This window comes from Prionailurus viverrinus, chromosome A3 (genome assembly GCF_022837055.1).
Source record: "Prionailurus viverrinus isolate Anna chromosome A3, UM_Priviv_1.0, whole genome shotgun sequence".
NCBI classification, from domain to species: domain Eukaryota; kingdom Metazoa; phylum Chordata; class Mammalia; order Carnivora; family Felidae; genus Prionailurus; species Prionailurus viverrinus.
The window spans coordinates 31,568,951-31,589,855 of NC_062563.1; the positions used below are offsets into that span (position 1 = coordinate 31,568,951).

The window sequence follows — 20,905 nt, forward strand, 5'->3', positions numbered from 1 at the left end:
GCTAAATGGGTGATGGCCATTAAGGAGGGTACTTGCTGGGATGAGCACTGGTTGTTATATATAAGTGATGAATCACTAAATTTTACACGTGAAAGAAAGAAAGAAAGAAAGAAAGAAAGAAAGAAAGAAAGAAAAAAGGGGGACATACAATCATTAAACTGTTTTCTGAAGTAAGGGGTGCCTGGGTGGCTCCGTCAGTTGGGTGTCAGACTTCAGCTCAGGTCATGATCTCAAGGCTGGTGGGTCTGAGCCCTGCGTCAGGCTCTGTGCTGACAGCTCAGAGCCTGGAGCCTGCTTTGGATTCTGGGTCTCCCTTTCTCTCTGCCCCTCCCCTGGTTGCACTCACTGTCTCTTTCTCAGGAAATAAACATTAAAAACAATTTTTTTTTAAATGTTTTCTGAAATACACTTAAAAGTAACATGTTTTAAGTCTAGGATTTAGATATTGGCATTTTAATTTCTTTTGATTATGTCACTTTTTGCAAGCTAGGAAACAGAATCAAACTAAGGCAGTCTATAGTCCTCTAGGGATCCAGGTCGAGTCTTGGGATCTTCAGCAGAATGATATCATAATATAAGGTGCTAACAACAGGCTTATAATCTCTAAATGATAACCACTTATCTGTACCTCTTCCTTAGGAAACAGCCAAAAGTTCAGTCCTTAAAGGCATGGTATACAGAACACCTTGATCTACAAAGAACAGAATGACCCAAATGATATGCTGGCCAGCTTACTGGTAGGCCAAATCAGAGCTAAGGATGGATGAACAGAGCAAGTGTCTACCTTTTGGAAACTTGATCTGAGATTTTAAAAAGTCCTGGCTGCTGCTAATAAGAAACCAAGTAAAACTGCACCCACGCTGACACTTGATTTTGCCAAGATCTTCCACTAGAACACAAAGTTAGAGATGAGTGTAGGGATAAGATACTTCAATGTTTTCAAAATAAATTACTAGTAACAGGAAGTCTGAGACACTGAATTCTTAAAAGGAAATTCTTCTAAAAAGGATGGTAGCAGTAACTCTTCCCACTACAGAATAACCTCCTGCTTTCCCACACCACGAACACTGCCACCCTTCCAAGATACATATTCGTGTGGGCAAACTTGTCAGCTTTTGCTAGGGCCAGGAGACGAAAAACAGAGCATGCCCTAATTAGTTAATTGGTAACTGTAAGCTCAGTTGACATCCTGAGGATGGACCCATAAAATCTGGCCATTCTTTTGTTGAACGTCTGCAACTTGCAGAATTCTTTAGCCCTTAACCACAGTTTCTGCTCAGTATCTTAAAGCTGGTCTCAGTCCCATCTGTGACTTCTCCTCAGGGTTGAGGGCAGGTGCTAGTCATCAAAATCTGGAATGTCATCGTAGGAGTAACCCCGGTAGCCTTTGGATGCATAGTAGGCGATGCGCAGGTGGTAAAATCCTGGCAGGAACACCAGGATGCCAATGATCAGGACGGGAACGGCCCGGTCTGCCCCCTGGTGGCAGAAGGAGGCAAACACATTAGCACCACACAAATCGTAAATTTTAAATAAAGCCATGGGTTCAATCCACATATCAGTATTTTACTCTTCAGGATATTTCCTTTGGGTAGAATACCCAAATATACCAAAGGGAACAGGTTTACATCTCTTTTCCTCCTTATTATAAAATGTAGAAAAACTGCAAAGCACTAAATATTATAAAGAAAGAACTTATTTCTAGTTCTCCATTCTAGTTTTTAGTTGTAAACACACCATACCCTGTGCCCTATTTTCACAAGCAATTGCCAAAATATTATGAAAAGCTCTTCATTGGGAGATATGCAAAACGGTGAAAACAGTCAGAAGGTACAAACTTCCAGTTACAAAATAAGTAAGTTCTGGAGATGCAATGTAGAGCATGTGATCACAATTAACAATACTGTGTTTTATGTTAGAAAGTTGCTGACACAGATCTTAAAAGTTCTTATCACAAAAAAAAACCTGTAACTATGTGTGGTGATGATTATCTCCCAATCTATACATATATTGAATCATGTCGTACACCTGAAGCTGATACATTATATGTCAACTAATGGTGTCTATCATTCCACTGTAATGGATACACCGCAATTTTACTCAACCACACCTCTCTCTCTCTCTCTCTCTCTCACACACACACACACACACACACACGGCCGACTGTACAGAATACCACAATAAACTTCATCTGCATTTTTCAGAGTATTTCTTTAGTGTATATTCCCATGAGCACAATTCCCAGGTCAAAGAGGAAGGAATGATGTTTAGTCTCTTTATCAGCAGGGCTTCAAATATTTGGGGAGTTCCCTGAAGGCAAGGACTTTGTTCATCCCTGTATTCCCAGCTGCACCCAACATATAAGTGTACTGAATGAATCCACCTTTATAAAACTGCTCTGTGTCTTGTCTTTATGTATAGTTTTAAACGTTTATACAGTTAAACCTATCCTCTTTTTCTTTTGTGATTTTTCCCATTATTTGTAGGCTTTCCCTCATCTAAAGATTTAAACCCAATCTAAAAATCTCATTTAAACAGGGCTACTTACACAATGTACACTGATAGGTTAGCTACTCTGTATAATTTCGGTTGCTTCATTCAAAAACAGCAACAGGAGTATTTACCTCCTATGGTTACAGAAAAACGAGAGGAGGTAATACATGTAAGGTAAGCAGCCTCAGCTGCACACAATGACTCAACAAGCTTAAAACCCAGGAAGGAAAAAAACAAAACAAAACAAGAAAAGAGAAGTTGAAGGGGCTCTCTCAGGCCAAAGATGGGACTATGTGAACATCAACACAACACAATTGATATACTTGGTGCTACTTTTGTTTTCTTGTTTTTCCTGCTTCTTTTATCTTTTGCAGGATATTGACTGTACATCCCTAAAAGGACATATCCTAAGGATTAAAAGAATTACAAAGAAAACTTACATCGCATTCAGCCTTTTTTTTACTTAGCATTAACATTCACACTTATTTTAAAGCTATTATATGTGTAACATACACTAAGCTAAGGAAGGCAAGATATCGCGATCATCAGGACAGGCATACATATAAAAATCAAAGAAATTGAGTTCAACTCTGATCTTAAATTTTTTACTTGAAATTGTCGTCTAAAAAGTATCTATTTCCTGGGGCGCCTGGGTGGCTCAGTCAGTCAAGCGTCTGACTTCGGCTCAGGAACTCGCAGTTCCTGAGTTCAAGCCCTATGCCGGGCTCTGCTGTCAGCGTGGAGCCTGCTTGGGATCCTCAGTCTCCCTCTCTTCTGCCCCTCTCCCATGTGTACTCAGGCTCGCTCTCTCTCTCTCTCAAATACAAATAAACACGAAAAAAAAAGGTATCACGGTGCCTGGGTGGCTCGGTCGATTAAGCATCTGATTTCAGCTCAGGTCATGACCTGAGTTTGAGAGTTTGAGCCACACTGGGCTCAGTGCTGATACCTCAGAGTATGGAGCCTGCCTCAGATTCTGTGTCTCCCTCTCTCTCTGCCCCTGCCCCATTTGCATTCTGCCTCTCTCTCAAAAATAAACATTGGGGCGACTGGGTGGCTCAGTCGGTTAAGCATCCGAATTCGGCTCAGGTCATGATCTCATGGTTCGTGGGTTCAAGCCCCACATTGGGCTCTGTGCTTACAGCTCAGAGCCTGGAGCCTGTTTCAGATTCTGTGTCTCCCTCTTTCTCTGACCCTCCCTGTTCATGCTCTCTCTGTCTCAAAAATAAATGAATGTTAAAAAAAATAATAATAATTAAAAAGAATAAATAAACATTGAAAAATTTTTTTAAAAAATCTATTTCCTAATTCTGTCACTGAAAAGGCCCAGAAACTATGAAAACCAAAGCATGAGTACCATTAATGACCAATTTGTGACCTCTCTAAATGTACCTCCTATAAAGAAACCAGGGCTCCTCAGAGAACTGGTTGTTTATTAGTTGGGGGACAGGCAATGTACAGATGGGCCTAGGATAACCTGCTGTGCCAGAAAGCAAAAAAGCTATTAAAGACTACGTGGGTCAGGTTTAAAAGACACAAGAGTAACACACAGAGGTCCTACTGGCAAAATACGGGACAGTTTAGATATTAAAAAGAATAGGGACTAGGACTGAGACAAATATGTAAAAAACATGAGTTTTATAATGATTCTAACCATTTGATCACCTATTGACCTTGCAAGGTATGTTTTTATAAAAGTTGTGAAAGAGGAATAAACATTCTTCCTACCTTCACTACACATATTATATTCTGGGGTAATCAGATAGATTTGAAAAGTTCTTTATAGCAGAATTTCAGCTGATAAATGCAGAAAATGACCGAACTGGATTCATTAGTATAAAGGGTGATGGAGAAGTTTATAATAAATGAATTAGGCTGAAGACATTCAAACACAACAATTTATCTTAACAGCAACTGAAAATCAGGATAACCATTATGTGCTTCCTAATGCAACGCAATGGTTCTCAAAATGAGGTTGATGCAATACCAGCAATACTGGGAACTTGTTAGAAATGCAGATTCTGACAACCTACCTACAGAACTGGAATCTCTGGGAGTGGAACCAAGGAATCCATGTGTTAACAAGTCTGCCAGTTGATTCTGATTAACACTGAAGTTTCAGAACCAATCTGCCATAGTAAATACACAGCACCTCCTTACAAAATAGTCTTCCTCAAACAAAACTAAACACGAATCTGTGTACACAAACCCCAAAAGCTAACAAAAATATGAAGAAGAACAAGGTCAAAGATAATAAGATAGCGCCCTTGGATTTATGTAAAAACTGTTACAGATGTATACTGAAGATGCACACTCAGGAATACCAGCAAAATGTGGGGTGCCTGGTTGGCTCAGTCAGTTAAGACTTCAACTCTTGATTTCAGCTTAGGTCATGATCTCATGATTCACGAGATCGAGCCCCAGGTTGGGCTCTGTGCAGACAGTGTGGAGCCTGCTTGCGATCCTCTCTCTTTTCCTCTCTATCCGCTCCTTCCCCACTTTCTCTCTTGCTCTCCCTCTCTCGAAATAAATGAATAAACTTGAAAAAGAAACCAAACCCATTTTTACCCTTACTTACAAAGCAGTCTTTTGAAAAACCACACAAGGCAAACAAATTATCCAAGGTAAAATGATATTTGCTGCATGTGGATCTCACCTGCAATCTCAAATTTTATAATTAAACTGATACTGCATGTTGCAATGAAAGTTAACTGAAGGCACAGTCTTGAAGTGAAGTGTTCAAACGCAGATTGCAGCAAGTAAGCATCTGGTGGCCATTTAATAATTTTAAATAGATTAAGAACCAAAAGCAGATCAGATACATTTATTTTTCTTTAATTTTAGAGAGAGAGAGAGCACACAAGGAAGGGAGAAGGGCAGAGACGGGGGGAGAGGGAGAGAGAGGAGGAGGGAGAGAGGGAGAGGAGGGAGAGAGGGAGAGACAGAGAAGGACAGAGAGAGAGAGAGAGAGAGAGAGAGAGAGAGAGAATGAATCTTAAGCAGGCTCCATGCTCATTGTAGAGCCTGACTGGGGCTTGATCTCACAAATCATGAGACCATGACCTGAGGTGAAATCAAGAGTCAGCTGCTTAACCAACTGAGCCACCCAGGCACTCCAGATACATTTTTTAAAAGCCACATGCAGGGGCTCAGGTCATGATCCCAGGATCATGGGATCAAGCCCTGAATCGGGCTCTGTGCTGAGTATGAGTGTGGAGCCTGCTTATGATTCTGTCTCCTTCTGCCCCTCCCCCTTGCTGTCTCCAAAAAAAAAAAAAAAAAAAAAAAGCCACATGCAGCCACTTTATTGCAACATGCTATTCCTCATTTCTCTAATGCCCACAGTTTCAGCTCTTGACTATGTTCCCTCTGCAGAGTAATAGGACCATCATCCCCTGGCCTGGTGCGTGTTGAAGAACAGACATAGGGGCGCCTGGGTGGCTCAGTCGGTTAAGCGTCTGACTTCAGCTCTGGTCACGATCTCGCGATCCGTGAGTTCGAGACCCGCATCAGGCTCTGGGCTCATGGCTCAGAGCCTGGAGCCTGCTTCCTATTCTGTGTCTCCCTCTCTCTCTGCCCCTCCCCAATTCATGCTCTGTCTCTCTCTGTCTCAAAAATAAATAAACGTTAAAAAAGAAAAAAATGAAGAACAGACAACCCGGAGCATCTGGCTCTTGGTTTCAGCTCAGATCAGGGGTTTGTGAGTTCAAGCCGTGCATCGGGCTCTGTCAATACAGGCTCAGTATTGACAGTGCGGAGCCTGCTTGGAATTCTCTCTCTCCCTCGCTCTCTGCCCCTCCCCTACTCACACACACGCTCTCTCAAAGTAAATAAATAAATTCTTAAAAAAAAAAGTAGACATAACTTATGATCACTATTACTTCAGAACAACCTGGACACTCTGTATTAGTGTTTGTATGTAGCCTGAGAGAAAGAAACACCAAATATCACTTTAGGTTTTGAAGATAAAATACTGAATCGTAACAGGAACTCCAACCAAACCCAGTGTAAGAAGGATAAGACTCATGAGTCGCAAGTCCTGGCTTGGTCAGTGGCCCCAGACCTATACAAGCCTCACTGCTTCTCCCCAAACCCTGGCATGCAAAATTATAATAACACATTCTACTCCAGTTACAGCCTTTATCCATCAGGAGTCCTCAATGCCAGGCTTGGCTTTGCTGTCCCAAATTATGACAGTCGGAAAACTGCCCAACATCTCAAAGGGAAAATTTGCCTACCTGCTCCCACCCACCTCATAGAAACCGTGGGACAAGCTTGTTGTTGCTCAAAACAAAGATACACGTGTTTTGTGGTCAGAGAACAAAATCTAGAAGAAAATAGTTTTCTTCTTACCGCTGGAATCTGCTGTACTAGATATGAATATAAAACAGAGCCCAGACTCACACTTTAAAGATTTTACGGCACATTCCCACAAATGCTTCTGCTTACCCCTTTGCTGATATAGCCTGCCAACAGGAGGGAGCCTATGATAATGAGAAAAGCGCCAATCAAAAACAGCACCGTAGCAAGTGCAATGGCCTTATATGGGATCTTAGGAGGGCTCTTCTTAAACTGGAAGAGAAACAAAAAAAGGCAGAGCATTATGAAAACACCAGGACTCAGACACTGTAAAACAGGGAAGATAATAAGAACCAATCTGGATGCTTTGTGTGCCTTGAAGGAAGTCCTACTACTCAGTACAGCTCTGGGACAGAAAGGAAAGGGACAAGCAGGAGGTGTTATTGCTCTAACAGTCACTCAAAGGAATCCCGGCAAAATGTTACTCTTTCTACTTCTAATCTCATTCCACATACCATTCACTGTACCATAAGAAAATATTTTCTTACAAAAACAAAAGACACTTCATGGTCATTCACTGGTTAGACATAGGTTTATTAGATGCCTGGCACATGGAAGGCTGTACTAATCTACAGGGATTGGAGAGTGAACATCATGCTCTGGAGAAGTTAAAAAAAAAAAGAAAAAAAAGTAATGTCTGGCATTCAAAGTTAAGTCAGCATATAGTCAAAAGGTTTTAAAAATAGCTTTTTCTCAAGCATTACTTGCCTGCCCCATGAAGTAACCTGACTTGTATTTAATAAGTTTGATTCAAAGTTAAGATCAGAGAAAAGCTTTCTAAGGTGTGCCTCATCTGACCTAACTGGCTGGAAGCTTCCCAGATGTATACTTTAAAACAAAACAAAACAAAACAAAACAAAAAAAAACAAAACAAAACAAAACAAAATCTCTCTCCTCCAAGTGTGGGTCCAAAGAATGCCAAGAATAATTGATTTTTTTATATTTAAAGGGATGGGTTCCTGCTACTTCCTCCTTGGCCCTGGTCCCACCTAAGGTATTCTGAGGGGAAGTGGACAAAAGAAGATGTTACACCATTAAGTATTTTATAAACAACGATCAGGGTAGGATACAAACTTAATAAATATTCTGTTTTACTTAGTTTGCCACAAAAAATACCTTTAATAAATTGGATCTCATGACATCAGGAAAGAAGGAAGATTCCCACAATCTGCTGGCTTTAGCAGTGAGTTTCTCCCTTAAAAGATGAACTGGCTTTGACTAAAGTGTAAATGAACCAATGACATAGTCCTTAGAAAAATTCTACTTAACAAAACATAATCTGAGTATTTTCCAGATACACTAGATAAAATTTGCAACTACTGGGCTCTGGTGTCATGTGTCACAACTAAAAATTCTTAGAAATGAACAATATTTATATTGGTTTGAAACTGCTCTACTAAGGTCCTTCCTTCTGCAAACTATGGCTGAAAGGATCTCAGGGCTTAGTTTCTTTCTTGCTGCTCCTTCTAATCCCCAAGGGCTTAGCAAAACCTCCACCTGCAAGGCCTTCCTGCTAACTCAACAGAAACAGAGCCAGCTGGTCTGATCAGCTCCCTTCTGCATTTACCTGAAGGTCAATGTAGCCATCGTCTGTGCTGGAGAGCCTTGAGTATTTCACTTTACTACTGGGGATTCCAGTAGCCAGGTTGGTACGAGACGGCATCATAACACACTGACACAGCTACAGTCTGAAAACAAAGAAAACTGTTATTGTCTGCAAATGACAACACTGTGTTACGTATACTGGATATACCGGCGTTTGGGGCTGTGATGTCACACAAAGCAACTGGCAATTTCTGCTCCGCTGCACTTAAAATCTGATATTCCTTTGACAAAGTGAAAACATTCTCATTATGCATCTACTTTGGTTTGTCCTGGTGGAATGAGAGCCAAGACATTTACCAAGAAGCAGACCTCATGTTTACCTTGTCACCAATGTCCCCCTGACTCCTAATTTTTCCAAATTCACAGAGAGTAGGTGGAAGAGTGGTGACTTCAATCTAAATCTGACACCAAAGTCCACATTTTCAGTCATTCTGCTATTGTACTGCCTGGCCCTGTCCCTGCTTCAGGAAAAAGCAAGAGGAGCATATATTCTAGGGATACTCCTATTTGCCAGGAAGGGAGAGAGGGTGGAATGTGGAATATGGAATACACTCACATTAGCATTTTGCTGATTCCCCCTGATGGGTATCATTCTTTTTTTTTTTTTTTAAGTTTATTTATTTTGAGAAGGGGGACACAGTGCATGTACAAGTGAGGGAGGGGCAGAGAGAGAGAGGGAGAGAGAGAGAGAGACTCCCAAGCAGGCTCCGCATTGTCCGCACAGAGCCGACTTTGGGGCTGAACTTACAAACCATGAGATCATGACCTGAGCTGAAGTCCACGTTTAACCCAATGGGCCACCCAGGAGCCCCGGATATTATTCTTTTAATGCAAAGATCTGTAGAGCTTCTTGTAAATGTGGCTATCAGCACTATGGGTTCTGGTTATCAGCACTGTACCAGTGCCTTCTGATTTGCCTGTCTTTCTGCCCCACCCCTAGCACTAAAAGTAGTGATTTCATTTTCCAAATTACTTCTCTAGCTCCCTGAAACAAACAAAAACTTGTTTTTTTCCAAAATATTCAAAACCAACTTCAGTAATGAAATGACTATTTTGTCACTAGTTTAAGAGATAGCAGATAAGATTAAAAACAATGACACTTTAATTGGAAAACGTCTGTAATTTGTGCACTTTTCCTCCATAAAATCAAATTTATATGAATAAAACAAGTAAATCTATTTTGACTGTGAAGCTATTTCTAAAGGGGAAATGTATCTGTAAAAAGAGAAAGCGAAGTATTTCACAATAAGGGCAACAACAACAAAAAACCCCCAGAAACCATAAAGACTTTGCATTCCTCTGGTATGACACTTTGCAAATAACCATCATCATTATAATAATATCAATTAATAATTACCCAGTGTTGGTTAGGTGCCAAGTACTATTCTGAGTGCTTTCTATATACTTAATCCCAAATTTTTTTTTTTTAATTTTTTTTTTTTCAACGTTTATTTATTTTTGGGACAGAGAGAGACAGAGCATGAACGGGGGAGGGGCAGAGAGAGAGGGAGACACAGAATCAGAAACAGGCTCCAGGCTCTGAGCCATCAGCCCAGAGCCTGACGTGGGGCTCAAACTCACGGACCGCGAGATCGTGACCTGGCTGAAGTCGGACGCTTAACCGACTGCGCCACCCAGGCGCCCCCTTAATCCCAAATATTGATGATCTGTTTTAAGAGGTCCACAGTCAACCTAAAACAACCAGCATTATGATGGAATTGGTGGCGCTAACTGCAAATGTCACTTTTTAACAATTACATACCAGTGCAGAAATCAAGTACTGATACAAGTATGCTAATTTATATGCTTTTCTAAAATGAGCTCACAAAGTTTCAAGTGTTGCGATCCCGATTACACGAAAACCTAAACTTAATTCTATGAAATTTAAAGTCCAAACTACGGGTTTGGGGTGGGGGTTGAGGGCATTTAATCACCTCTGATTTGTATTGTCTTCTTGAAAAAAGTTTACGTACTCTGCCAATACCTATTCATACACCTGCATCGAAACATAAAAGAGAGCAGGAAGCGAGGAAGAGGGACACGAATGCTCACTGATGCAAAGGGTAAGAGGAAGGAAAAACGTAACCCGAGGCTTTCAAAGTACCAGTTCAAGTTCCCAACAGGCTCTTTTTAACGGGCTGCACCGAGACCCCCAACCTCCGTCAGCATCCGAAGGCTGCGAGACTTGAAAAGCACCAGCAAAGCCCTTTGCGCAGTGCCTGGCACTACGCACATCCACACACGCTACCTTCCTGCCCGTCTCCAGACCTAGGCGGGAGGAGAACTAAAAGCCGACGCGAATTTAGACGGTGAACACACAAAACCGGTTTCTGGAAAGAGGCCGGCCGTGGCCGCGGCGGGCGAACGCTGCACACCCAGGGCGCGAAGCTAGGTTTCGGCGGGGAGCGCAGTCTCGGCCCCACCGAGCGCCTGAGGGGGGGCGTTTTCTGCTCCCGTCCCGCCGCACGCACGCCTTACCGGAGCGTCGCGCCAGGCCGCCCGCGCGCCGACAGCTCGCTCACGGTTGGCAGCGGAGGCGCCCGAGGCCTCATGGCACGCCTCACCCAACGGCCACCCGCCCCTCCCGTCCAGCTCGGCGGCGGAAGTGGCGCGACGAGAGGCTGCGCGCCGGAAGTAGCGTCACCGAGAGCGACGCCTTCTCATCCCAAGCTCGGGAACGTCCCGCGTTAGCTTTACGCTGGTGGGGGTGTGCTGCAGGCGGAACTCTCCGGCGGCAAGTACCTCTCTGTGGGTTAGCGGCAGTCGCTGCGGCCTGGGCTTGCTGCTGGCCACCTCCACAGGGTTGTGCGGGTGCCTAGGGTGACCGGCCGCCTGGGTCACAGTCAGACCCGGGTAAGCAGGCTACGTGTTTCTTTCCGTGATCCCTCGGGCGGTGGTGGTGGCGCCCCCGGCAGACGAAAGCCGAGCCGGTGAGGCACCGGATAACCGGAACTGTTTGGTCTCCTATCCACTGCCCAGGGCTGCGGGTCTTCCTTCAGGGCGCGTAGCGGTCTTGCTAGTCTAGTCAGTACCCCAACACTACTCGAGTGCCCCCACATTCTTGTGCTTCAGTTTCCCTCTCCTCGCCTATCAGGTCTTGCCCAGGTAAGAAGCCCGCCGACAAGGGACATTTTGCAGCACATGAAGCTTTTCAAAGGTCAGATTTATTAAAGTATAATTTACATACAATAAAGTACAATTGGAGGAGTTTGACAAGTGCATAGGCTTGGAATCATCACCACATTCTAGATAAGTTAGTTACATCACTCCCAACTCCCATCAGGCCCCTTTTCCGTCTTCTTCCCCACCCCCCAGGCACACAGAAGGTAATGAACAGTAACCTACTGGACTGTGAGTTCTTCCAGGTATTACACCAAAGATATCAGTCATTTAAACCGCCAAGCCCAAAATACGCCGGGAAAAAGGACTTTAGTGAAACAATTCTCAATATGTAGAATGCCAGTTTGTGGCCTTGTGGCACCATTAGTAGGTACATTTCAACAGTCTGTTTCGCAAGTGCTGGGATTAAGTCCCCCAAAAGGCTACTTATACTAGAAAAATTATTTTTGCACAAACACACTCCTTGGGCCTTAACTCATATCTACTAAATCTTTCAAGATTCTTTCAAAAGGCTCCATAGGCTAAAGAAACACTGCCCTATAGCACTGCTAGTCTTCTAAAGCACACACGGCTTTGGGTTCATAAAGCTTCTTAAAGTGTTAGTTTTGCTAACAAAATTGGCAAAATAACTAAATATATAGGATTTGGTCTATACTTCTGTTCATTTCTTGAGTTAAAGGTAGAAGAATACCAAAGTAATTTTGACAAATAAATCCTCTCCCCCCAAATATCTTGTCAGCTACTGTACTTGGAATACTTTTATTGCTGTATCAATGTATTATTTATCAGGCTCCCCTGGACTGAAAAAATAAACACATTTCTAGAAAACAGTAGCTTGAAGTGAATTCCCTAGGATACCTGCAACAGTCATGGTCCAAATGAAGGCACTGTCTTGTGATGTTTGAAATTCAAATAACGTTTATTTAAATTGAAAAAATTAAAACTGCATTTATAGTCAAAACCCTTTTGTTATGAAAATCATGGGTATTTCTAGGTTAAGGCAGAGATATTTCTAGGTTAACAAGACCAGATTTGACTTTGGACTTTATTCTTTAAACAAATTGTAAAGAATGGAGGAAAAAATAGGTTATTTACATAAAATATCTACATATGTACTGAGAGGTACAGATTTGGTGACAGAAGAGACTTAAGTACATGCTGGCATCTCAGAAGCAGTTCTCGAAGAGCTTAATTTTATTTTCTTGGATTTTAAGAATGCCTAAGATCCTTCTTCATCCTCGATCTTGGGAGCCAAATAGTACTTTAAATGTCCCATATCTGCAATTTTATACTCTACAACTGAAAGAAGACAGGAACATAGTTAATTATTGGGAAGGACTACATATACTACCTACAAAACAAGGTACCTTGTTTTACCTACAAAAAAACTTATCTTACCAAGGGGTACATCTGCAGACATACTGAGTGTTACTGTAGGAGAGAGTGGAGTGGCTTTTGTAAAGAAGTTCAGGTATCTCAGTGCAAAAGTTAGCTGAACAGGCTCATTCATCTCTATGGTAACCTAAGAGAAAACAAAAGATTAATCCTATTGAAAAACATCAAGAAAAATTGCACGCATGTTTAGAATATACATTTAAAAACAAACCAAAACCAAAACTTTAAAAAAAAATTTTTTTTTAACATTTATTTATTTTTGAGACAGAGAGAGAGAAAGCATGAACAGGGGAGGGTCAGAAAAAGAGGGAGACACAGAATCTGAAACAGGCTCCAGGCTCTGAGCTGTCAGCACAGAGCCCGATGCAGGGCTCGAACCCGCGGACAGTGAGATCATGACCTGAGCCAAAGTCCGATGCCCAACCAACTGAGCCACCCAGGCACCCCCAAAACTTTTTTTTTTTTAATGTTGATTTATTTTTGAGAGAGAGAGTGAGAATGAGCAGGGGAGGGGCAGAGAGAGAGGGAGACAGAATCAGAAGCAGGCTCCAGGCTCTAAGCTGTCAGCACAGAGCCCGACTTGGGGCTTGAACTCACAACCCAAGAGATCATGACCTGAGCCAAAGTCAGATGCTCAACCGGCTGAGCCACCCAGGTGCCCCCAAAACCAAAACTTTTATTGGTTACTTTGGAGAGTGGTATGAAACTAATTTTGAAGACTGATAAATAAAGCAAAAGAATCAAGTATTTAGTCTGCCTTTCTCATATTAACTGTACCTCAGGTAATCCAATTATGTGTTAAGAGAAAGCTGCTCTTCATGGGAATATTTCTAATAAATGAAGAATGGAATGTGTTAATACATTACAACCCTAATGACAAGGATTCTAAACACTACTAGAAGGAGGCACACCACCATCTATAAAGTATTCTTACTCCCAAACACTGAATATCAAGCCTCTAGAGCTGGATCTACCAGTTTATAGGAAATACAGGTTAGAGGAGCATATTAATTGACATAAGGGATACAATGGGCAAAATCCAGAGTTTGGGGAAACTCAATGACAAAGGACTTGCTTCAACAAATTGTAATGGGGGGGGGGGGTGCACAGAGACTGAATGGAGAACCGACAGATTAAAATAAATTTGAGGGCCCATCAACCAAACTATAATGTGTACAGCCTATTAAAATCTTGATTCAAACAAACTTCTAGGGGCACCTGGATGGCTCAATTGGTTAAGTGGTCGACTCTTGATTTCAGCTTGATCTCACAGTTCAAGAGATAGAGCTGATGTACTGAACATGGATGGATCCTGCTTGGGATTCCACCCCCCCCCCACCTTTCCCCCACACCACACACTTTCTGGCATGCTTGCACTCTCAAAACAAACACACACACACACACACACACACACACACACACACACCCTGAAATAATCAAGGAAATAGGAAACACTGAAAAATTCCTTAATATCAAAGAATGTCATAAAATGTTTATGCTTCAGATATAAAAAATATTTATAGAAGAACTAATGTTTGAGATTAAAACAAAAAAAATCCAGATTGGCAGGGGAGTTATTAATTCAGAATTAGCCCCTGGACTTTTGTTAGTAATAGTTTTAAGTCTTCATTTAAACTTGAGTTTTACCTTCATTTAAACTGAAGGTTGACTACTCATGCAAGGGACTAGAAAATAATATCTAATAGTTACTATAAACTTACATTGTCAGACACTGTGTTAACCACTTTGAATATGTTACCATATTTAATCCTAATAATCCTACGGAGATTTCTAGAACCTTCGATGGTCCTTTCATTTACAGAGTTAACTGATGCTTTGGTTCAAAGGCTAGCAAGTTTTTTTTAGTAAATTACAAAATATTAGTTTATAAATACTCTAAGGATCTTAAAAAAGCACCCAATTTATAGGAAAACCTTAATTTAAGGATATTTAGTAATTAGAGTGTTATTGCTAAATGGGGGGAGTTCTCTAGGCCCCCTATTGGGCCTTCCATGCAGAAAGTTAATATAAAGATCACATAAAGAGCTCCTAAAAGGTAAATTTTTACCTCCAAGTAGATACTTCTGTTGATTTACAATTACCTTGTTATAGACTGAATGTTTGTGTGCCCCCCCTCCTCATTCATGTTAAAACCAAATCACCAATGTGTTGGAACTTGGAGGTGGGGCCTTTAGGAGGTGCTTTGTGCTAGTACCCTCATATAAGAGGCCAGCTCCTCTGACCCTTCCGTGAACCAAGAAGCAGGTCCTCACCAGACACTGAATCTGCCAGTTTCCCAGCCTCCAGAACTGTGAGAAATCAATTTCAGTTGTTTATAAGCCATTGTCAATGTATTTGCTATAGCAGCCCAAACCGACTAATGTTAAGCAGGGTTATAATTCTCTTCAAAGTATTTTGTTTACTTAAAAACTTACAGCTTCCTCCTCTTTATCGACATTACTTGTTTGTGACAACTTAATATTTCCATTTCCTAGTTCTCCACTTGCAGAAAACTTCACTCCATCTTTTGCACAGGAAATTACAACAGCATCTCCAATATGACTGAGATCTCGGCATATACGTGCAAATTCACCAGAAGGCATCTTTACTACACAGCTATACTCTTGTTCCTATTAAAAAAACAAACAAACAAACTTAAAGGTCAGTTGCTGGAAATTAAAGATTTGGCATCCTCACTTTCTGAAGACTCAGCATGTAGACAAGAATTCAGAATTTAAGATTTCCTGATTACTTTGAAATATCACTCATTGTGTGATTTCTTAACACTCTAACACTCAAAAAAATAAATGCAGATATAAAACAAGTATATAGTAAGAATAATCATAAGAAAACTAAAATTAGAGTTTAGATCTGTAATAATAAATGCGCTATCCAGGGAAAAGAGCCTCCCCTAATCACCCTCCAAGGCTAAATCAAGAGGGCATTAGCCCATGACATATAAACAATGATGGATGTTGTAAGCAGGCCCAACTACTTTCCAAAACAAGACAAAAAATATTAAGCATTTTAAACATCCCAACATCTCTTCTCTCTTTTGATTTTGATAAACCTAACCTTAATGAATTTGTTAGTATAGCCTTAAAGTATACTCTTTAAAATAGGGGGGTGGTGCAGGGGCACCTGGATCACCCAGTTGGTAACCGTCTGACTTCAGCTCAGGTGATAATCTTATGGTTCCTGAGCTTGAGCCCCACATCAAGCTCACTGCGGTCAGCCAGTCAGCACAGAGCCCACTTCGGTTCCTCTACCCAACCCAGCCCCTCCCCTGCTTTCTCTCTCAAAAAAAAAAAATAAAATATTTTTTAAAAAGTCTTTAAAAAAGGGGGGACAGGTGCTTGGGTGGCTCAGCTGGTTAACTGTCCCACTTTGGCTCATGGGGTTCTTTCCTTCTCTCTCTGTCCCGCGCCCCCATTTTCTCTCTCTCAAATTAAATAAACTTAAAAAAAAAAAAAAGCACGGAGGTTAATGCAAATATTCATTTAGCGGGAATGAAATGATCCATTTTAGAGTACTGTAGTTTAATGAAATTACAAATGACTAAGTACTAAAAACCCCACTTTGGAACATGTATCAGCAGACATAGTTGTTGGGAACTGGGCTTTAAATTGTATTAACATATATAACTATCATGACTTGTGTACAGTTCACTCAGAAAATTTCATACTCACTGGAATTCCAAGTTGTTCAACATCTAAATCCATTAACTTCATTTCATAGTCTGAAACCTTTTCTTGGTCTACCGAAAGAAAGCAGATTGAAGAAAAGCATGTAAGTTTATAGCAGTGATGTAAAGTTTTACAAACATTACCTTAAATTTCTCACAACTTTGAGAAATACTTAACACTGCATTTAAGTTTCCTCTAACTTTGTAGAAGAGTATGACTTACTTGGAGCTTCGAATACAAGTGCCAGGGTGTCTGCATTATCTTCCGCCCTTAGTGTAATGATGTCTTCATTGCCAGCACATTTTAGTATTTTGGACATGCTAGAGCACAGAAGACACAGGATTTAAAACTGACACCACGTTCTCAAGATCGTTAATTTCTGACGCAATTAAAACAAGGAGTTGCCATTTATACCCATTAGGCCGTCCAGCCATTTTGGAGTGCAATTTGGCAGTATTTATACTTTAACAAGCACACACCCTACCAGTAGCAATTTCAATTCTGGATATAAACAAAAGAGCAGTATTTCATGAACTGCAAATCCTTTTGGTAGGTGAAGCAAATTATTGGGTCGTTACGATCATTAAAAATCTAACATACCCATTAAAACACACTGCATGTAGTCCGGGTATTTCTCATAAGCCTTAAGATTTAAACATGGTTATGTACTAGACAGGTAGCGACCAAAAAGTTGCAAGCCACTGCCCTGGAGAAATTTTAAGTCCAGAAACTTAGGGTGCTCACTGAAACTTTGTAAGAATAAAAGACCGGAACCAACCGATTGTCCCTAGGTAGAGTGACAGAACTAGGGCACGCTCTAAGTCAATCAAGCCATAGATTTCTCATCCAAGGCCGCCAGGACCAAATGGCCAAAGAACTGTGCAAGTCTCTTCCTGCCACCGCAGAGAAGCCGTCATTTTCCCGCCACCACCCGCTTTGTGACTTTGGCGCGGAAAGAGCCGGTTCGCGCTGCTGCCAGCGCGGGCTTTCCGAACCGCGCGCTCTGCTAGATCCCGCCCCTCGGTGTCGCAGGCCAATGAGATGGCGCAGATGGTCCATGTGGGCCAATGAAGGTCCGACTCACGCAGGCGCTCCCGCCAAGAGCAGGAGATGGGGGTGCACCAGAGCCCGGCTCTCGGCAACCCCAGGGCTCACCTGGTGAGGTTCACACCCATGGCCAAGTTGCGATCGCAGCGGTATGTGTCGAAGCCCTCGGAACGCAGGGTGAGCTGCACCAGGGAGACATGGGAGGAGTCCATGCTCTGCAGGTTTACGCCGCTCGAGCTTATGTCCCAGCAGGCCTCGTTGATGAGATCCTTAAGTGCCTCCAACACCTTCTTCAGGATGGAGCCCTGGACCAGGCGCGCCTCGAACATGGTGGCAGAGTCGCAACGACGCGGCTACAGGAGAAAATAAGGAGGAAGTTGTAGCCTGCTTGGGCGTCACAGGGTAAGAGCGAGCCTGCAAACGCACAAGCGAAAGCCCGAGACCCAGGAAGATAACAACCAGCCTGCTGCGCCAGCAACCGTTTAATACAGCCGCGTCTGCGAGCGCGCGGTCTCCGCCTCGGCGCCCGTATGGACACGTCACCACGCTGCTCCGCCCACTGCCCGGGCGGAGAGACTCCAGGGCCAATAGTGCCCCAAGTCTGCAGGTAGCCCGCCCTCCCCGAACACCCATTGGAGGATTGGGTGCGGGGTCGGGGCAGGAGCGCGGCTCCTCCACCTCCTCTAGAACCACTTGCGTTTTTTGCTCTGTTCTGGAAACTCGGACGCTTGGCTAGTGTAGGCCTCTGTGAAGGCCAGGCCCAATTCGGGGGTGGGGGGTGGGCTTTGAGTTAGTTTTATGTTGCCTCCTCGACCTCCCGCTTCAGGAGTAGAAAGAATTTAGCCGCGAAAGTGAAAGCAAGACGCAAATCCAGCCTACCAGGAGTAAAGGGCGCCTTGCAGCCTGAGGAATTACAGTTGTTTTAAATGTGCATTTTATTTTTGCTATTATCGAGGTGATGTGCTCCTAAAAGTCAGTAAAGAGGTATACAGTTATGACTACAAAATCATCTCGCTCCCCCCGCCCCGTACACACGCACACCAAGCTCGTGTCGTTTACTGTATACAACTTTTCTAAGCTTTTTTTTTCTCTACAAATACACATTTTTAAAAAACAAAAGTGGATTCATACAGGAAACTTCTGCAATGTACTTGGTAAGATAGATTTAATTTTATGCCACGAACATCTTTATATCAGCATTTCTTAAAAAGATGGCATAATATCCTATGCATGTAACCTAATTTACCAATTTCTTGTAATTACAAACACCTTTGAGCATTTAGCTGATTTTTATGAGATCGACTCCTTGAAGTAGCATACACATTAAAGTTTTGATAAATGTTACTAAATTGACCACTGAAAGACTGCAGTTTACCTTCCAACCAAGACTGTGAGCATGCTCATTTCTCCATATTTTCCTAACAGTGGATATTAGCAATCTTGTTTTTGAAGTCTATGCTCATTTTTGTGAAAATTCCAATTTCCAAATTAAAAATTTGTTATAGAGTGGACATCTTTCATATATATTTCTTGACCATTGTATGTTTATATCTTTTCTATTAAACTCTTTTTCCTGGGGCACCTGGGTGGCTCAGTGGGTTAAGCGTCTGACTTTAGCTCAGGTCCTAATGTCAGAGTTTGTGGGTTTGAACCCTACCTGGGCTCGCGTGCTGAGCGCTCAGAGCCTGTGCCTGGAGCTGTTGCAGATTCTGCCTCTCCCTCTCCCTCCCTCCCCTCCCCTGCTTGTTTTCTCTCTCTCTTTCAAAAATAAATAAATATTTTAAAAAATAAGTTCTTTTTCCTATTGATTACAGGGACCGCTTTATATATTAATCATTTCCCCATTTCATATATTCTCCCCCATTTTGTCATGTTTCTTTTGCTTTGCTTATAGCATTTCTCTTTAGTTGTGTTTGCTATCTTGGTCTGTAGAATATTTTTCTACTACATATCTTGATGTGGATTTAGTTTTATTTATGCTGTCCAGGGAGTTTTGTGTCCTGAATCAGAAGATTTATGTATTGCATCATATCTAGAACATTCTCAACTCTTAGGGCTTCACATATTGCCTTTCCCTACACTATTCTCTCCCTCTGGCAATTCTATTGGATGAATCTATTTCATGGAAAGTAAGATACCTCGAAGTATAATGCACCATTATTTTGTGTAGCACAAGAAAAAAATATAAAATGTTAAATGGTCACACAATACTTTATCATTTAGAATTTCTATTTTGCAATTGTTGAAAGAAATTTTAGTTTCTTTAAAATATTTGTGTTGTATATTACTCCGTGCATACATAAAAATACAAAATAAATTAAGACATTCTTAGTATTTCTCCACATTTAGTTTCTCACAGTTGCTAATACTGCTGTTTTTCCATATGCTAGCATACTCTGTTATCACAGGTGGTGATGACGCAGCATTCTCAAGAGTGCTACTCTCTGGTCTCTGGAATCTCTTTCAAGTCTCTGCCACCCGTTTGTAAATTAAAGAAAAAATGTTTTAAAGTTTTTAATATATATATATTTAAATTTTTTTTTAATGTTTATTTTGGAGAGAGACAGAGACAGAATGCAAGTGGGTTAGGGGCAGAGAGAGGAAGACACAGAATCTGAAGCAGGCCTCGGGCTCCGAGCTGTCAGCACAGAGCCGGACGTGGGGCTGGAACTCACCAGCTGTGAGATCATGACCTGAGCCAAAGTTGGTGCTCAACCGACTGAGCCACCCAGGTGCCCCAATATATATATATTTTAATGTTTCTTTATTTTTGAGAGAGCACGCACGTAGGTGAGCATGCGTGGGAGAGGGGCAGAGAGAGAGAGGGTGACAGAGGATTCCAGGCAGGCTCTGTGCTGATAGCGGAGAGCTTGATGTGGGGCTCAAACTCAAGAACCACAAGATCATGACCTGAGCCAAAGTCAGATGCTTAACCAACTGAGCCACTCAGGCACCCCATAAAAATGTTTAAGTCAATTTATTTAAAGTAAAACAAATAAGGAAACAGTTCACCCATTTCTCCCACCCCCACCCCCGCCCTCTAGCAACCACCAATCTGTTCTCTATTTGTGAGCTTGGTTTTGTTTTTGTTTTAGGTTCCATGCAGAGATCATATGGTATTTGTCTTTCTCTGTCTGACTTATTCACTTAGCATAAAAGCCCTCAAGATCCAACCATACTGTTGCAAACGGCAAGATTCC

General features: G+C 42.0%; 2 protein-coding genes across 3 annotated transcripts; both read right to left on the reverse strand.

Annotated features, from left to right (window-relative positions):
- Positions 1–437: 437 nt before the first annotated feature.
- On the reverse strand, positions 438–11,074 carry TMEM230 (transmembrane protein 230). Of its 2 annotated transcripts, none has more exons than XM_047854233.1 (4): positions 10,936–11,074; positions 8,420–8,540; positions 6,943–7,065; positions 438–1,479 (listed from the first exon to the last, which is right to left on the reverse strand). In XM_047854233.1, the coding sequence occupies exons 2-4, from the start codon at positions 8,516–8,518 to the stop codon at positions 1,339–1,341; spliced, it is 363 nt and encodes a 120-aa protein (XP_047710189.1). In that variant the 5' UTR covers positions 8,519–8,540; positions 10,936–11,074; the 3' UTR covers positions 438–1,338. The 2 variants fall into 2 exon arrangements, with proteins under 2 accessions (XP_047710189.1, XP_047710190.1); XM_047854234.1 differs by lacking the exon at positions 10,936–11,074 and adding an exon at positions 10,562–10,676.
- A 527-nt stretch (positions 11,075–11,601) lies between these two features.
- PCNA (proliferating cell nuclear antigen) lies at positions 11,602–18,238 on the reverse strand. The gene is made up of 6 exons (XM_047854259.1): positions 17,814–18,238; positions 16,881–16,978; positions 16,662–16,729; positions 15,408–15,602; positions 12,976–13,099; positions 11,602–12,876 (listed from the first exon to the last, which is right to left on the reverse strand). Exons 1-6 carry the CDS (start codon positions 18,032–18,034, stop codon positions 12,797–12,799), a joined length of 786 nt encoding a protein of 261 aa, XP_047710215.1. The 5' UTR covers positions 18,035–18,238; the 3' UTR covers positions 11,602–12,796.
- Between the last annotated feature and the right edge of the window lie 2,667 nt (positions 18,239–20,905).

Coding starts and splice junctions, on each gene's coding strand:
- TMEM230 (XM_047854233.1), bottom strand. CDS start 8,518: ATGATGCCGTCTCGTACCAACCTGGCTACTGGAATCCCCAGTAGTAAA. Junction 7,066..8,419: donor ATGGCTACATTGACCTTCAG/GTAAATGCAGAA, acceptor TTTCTCTTCCAG/TTTAAGAAGAGCCCTCCTAA. Junction 1,480..6,942: donor CAGGCTATATCAGCAAAGGG/GTAAGCAGAAGC, acceptor TTCTGCCACCAG/GGGGCAGACCGGGCCGTTCC.
- PCNA (XM_047854259.1), bottom strand. CDS start 18,034: ATGTTCGAGGCGCGCCTGGTCCAGGGCTCCATCCTGAAGAAGGTGTTG. Junction 16,730..16,880: donor ACTTGTATTCGAAGCTCCAA/GTAAGTCATACT, acceptor TTCTTTCGGTAG/ACCAAGAAAAGGTTTCAGAC. Junction 15,603..16,661: donor TTGAACAACTTGGAATTCCA/GTGAGTATGAAA, acceptor TTTTTTTAATAG/GAACAAGAGTATAGCTGTGT.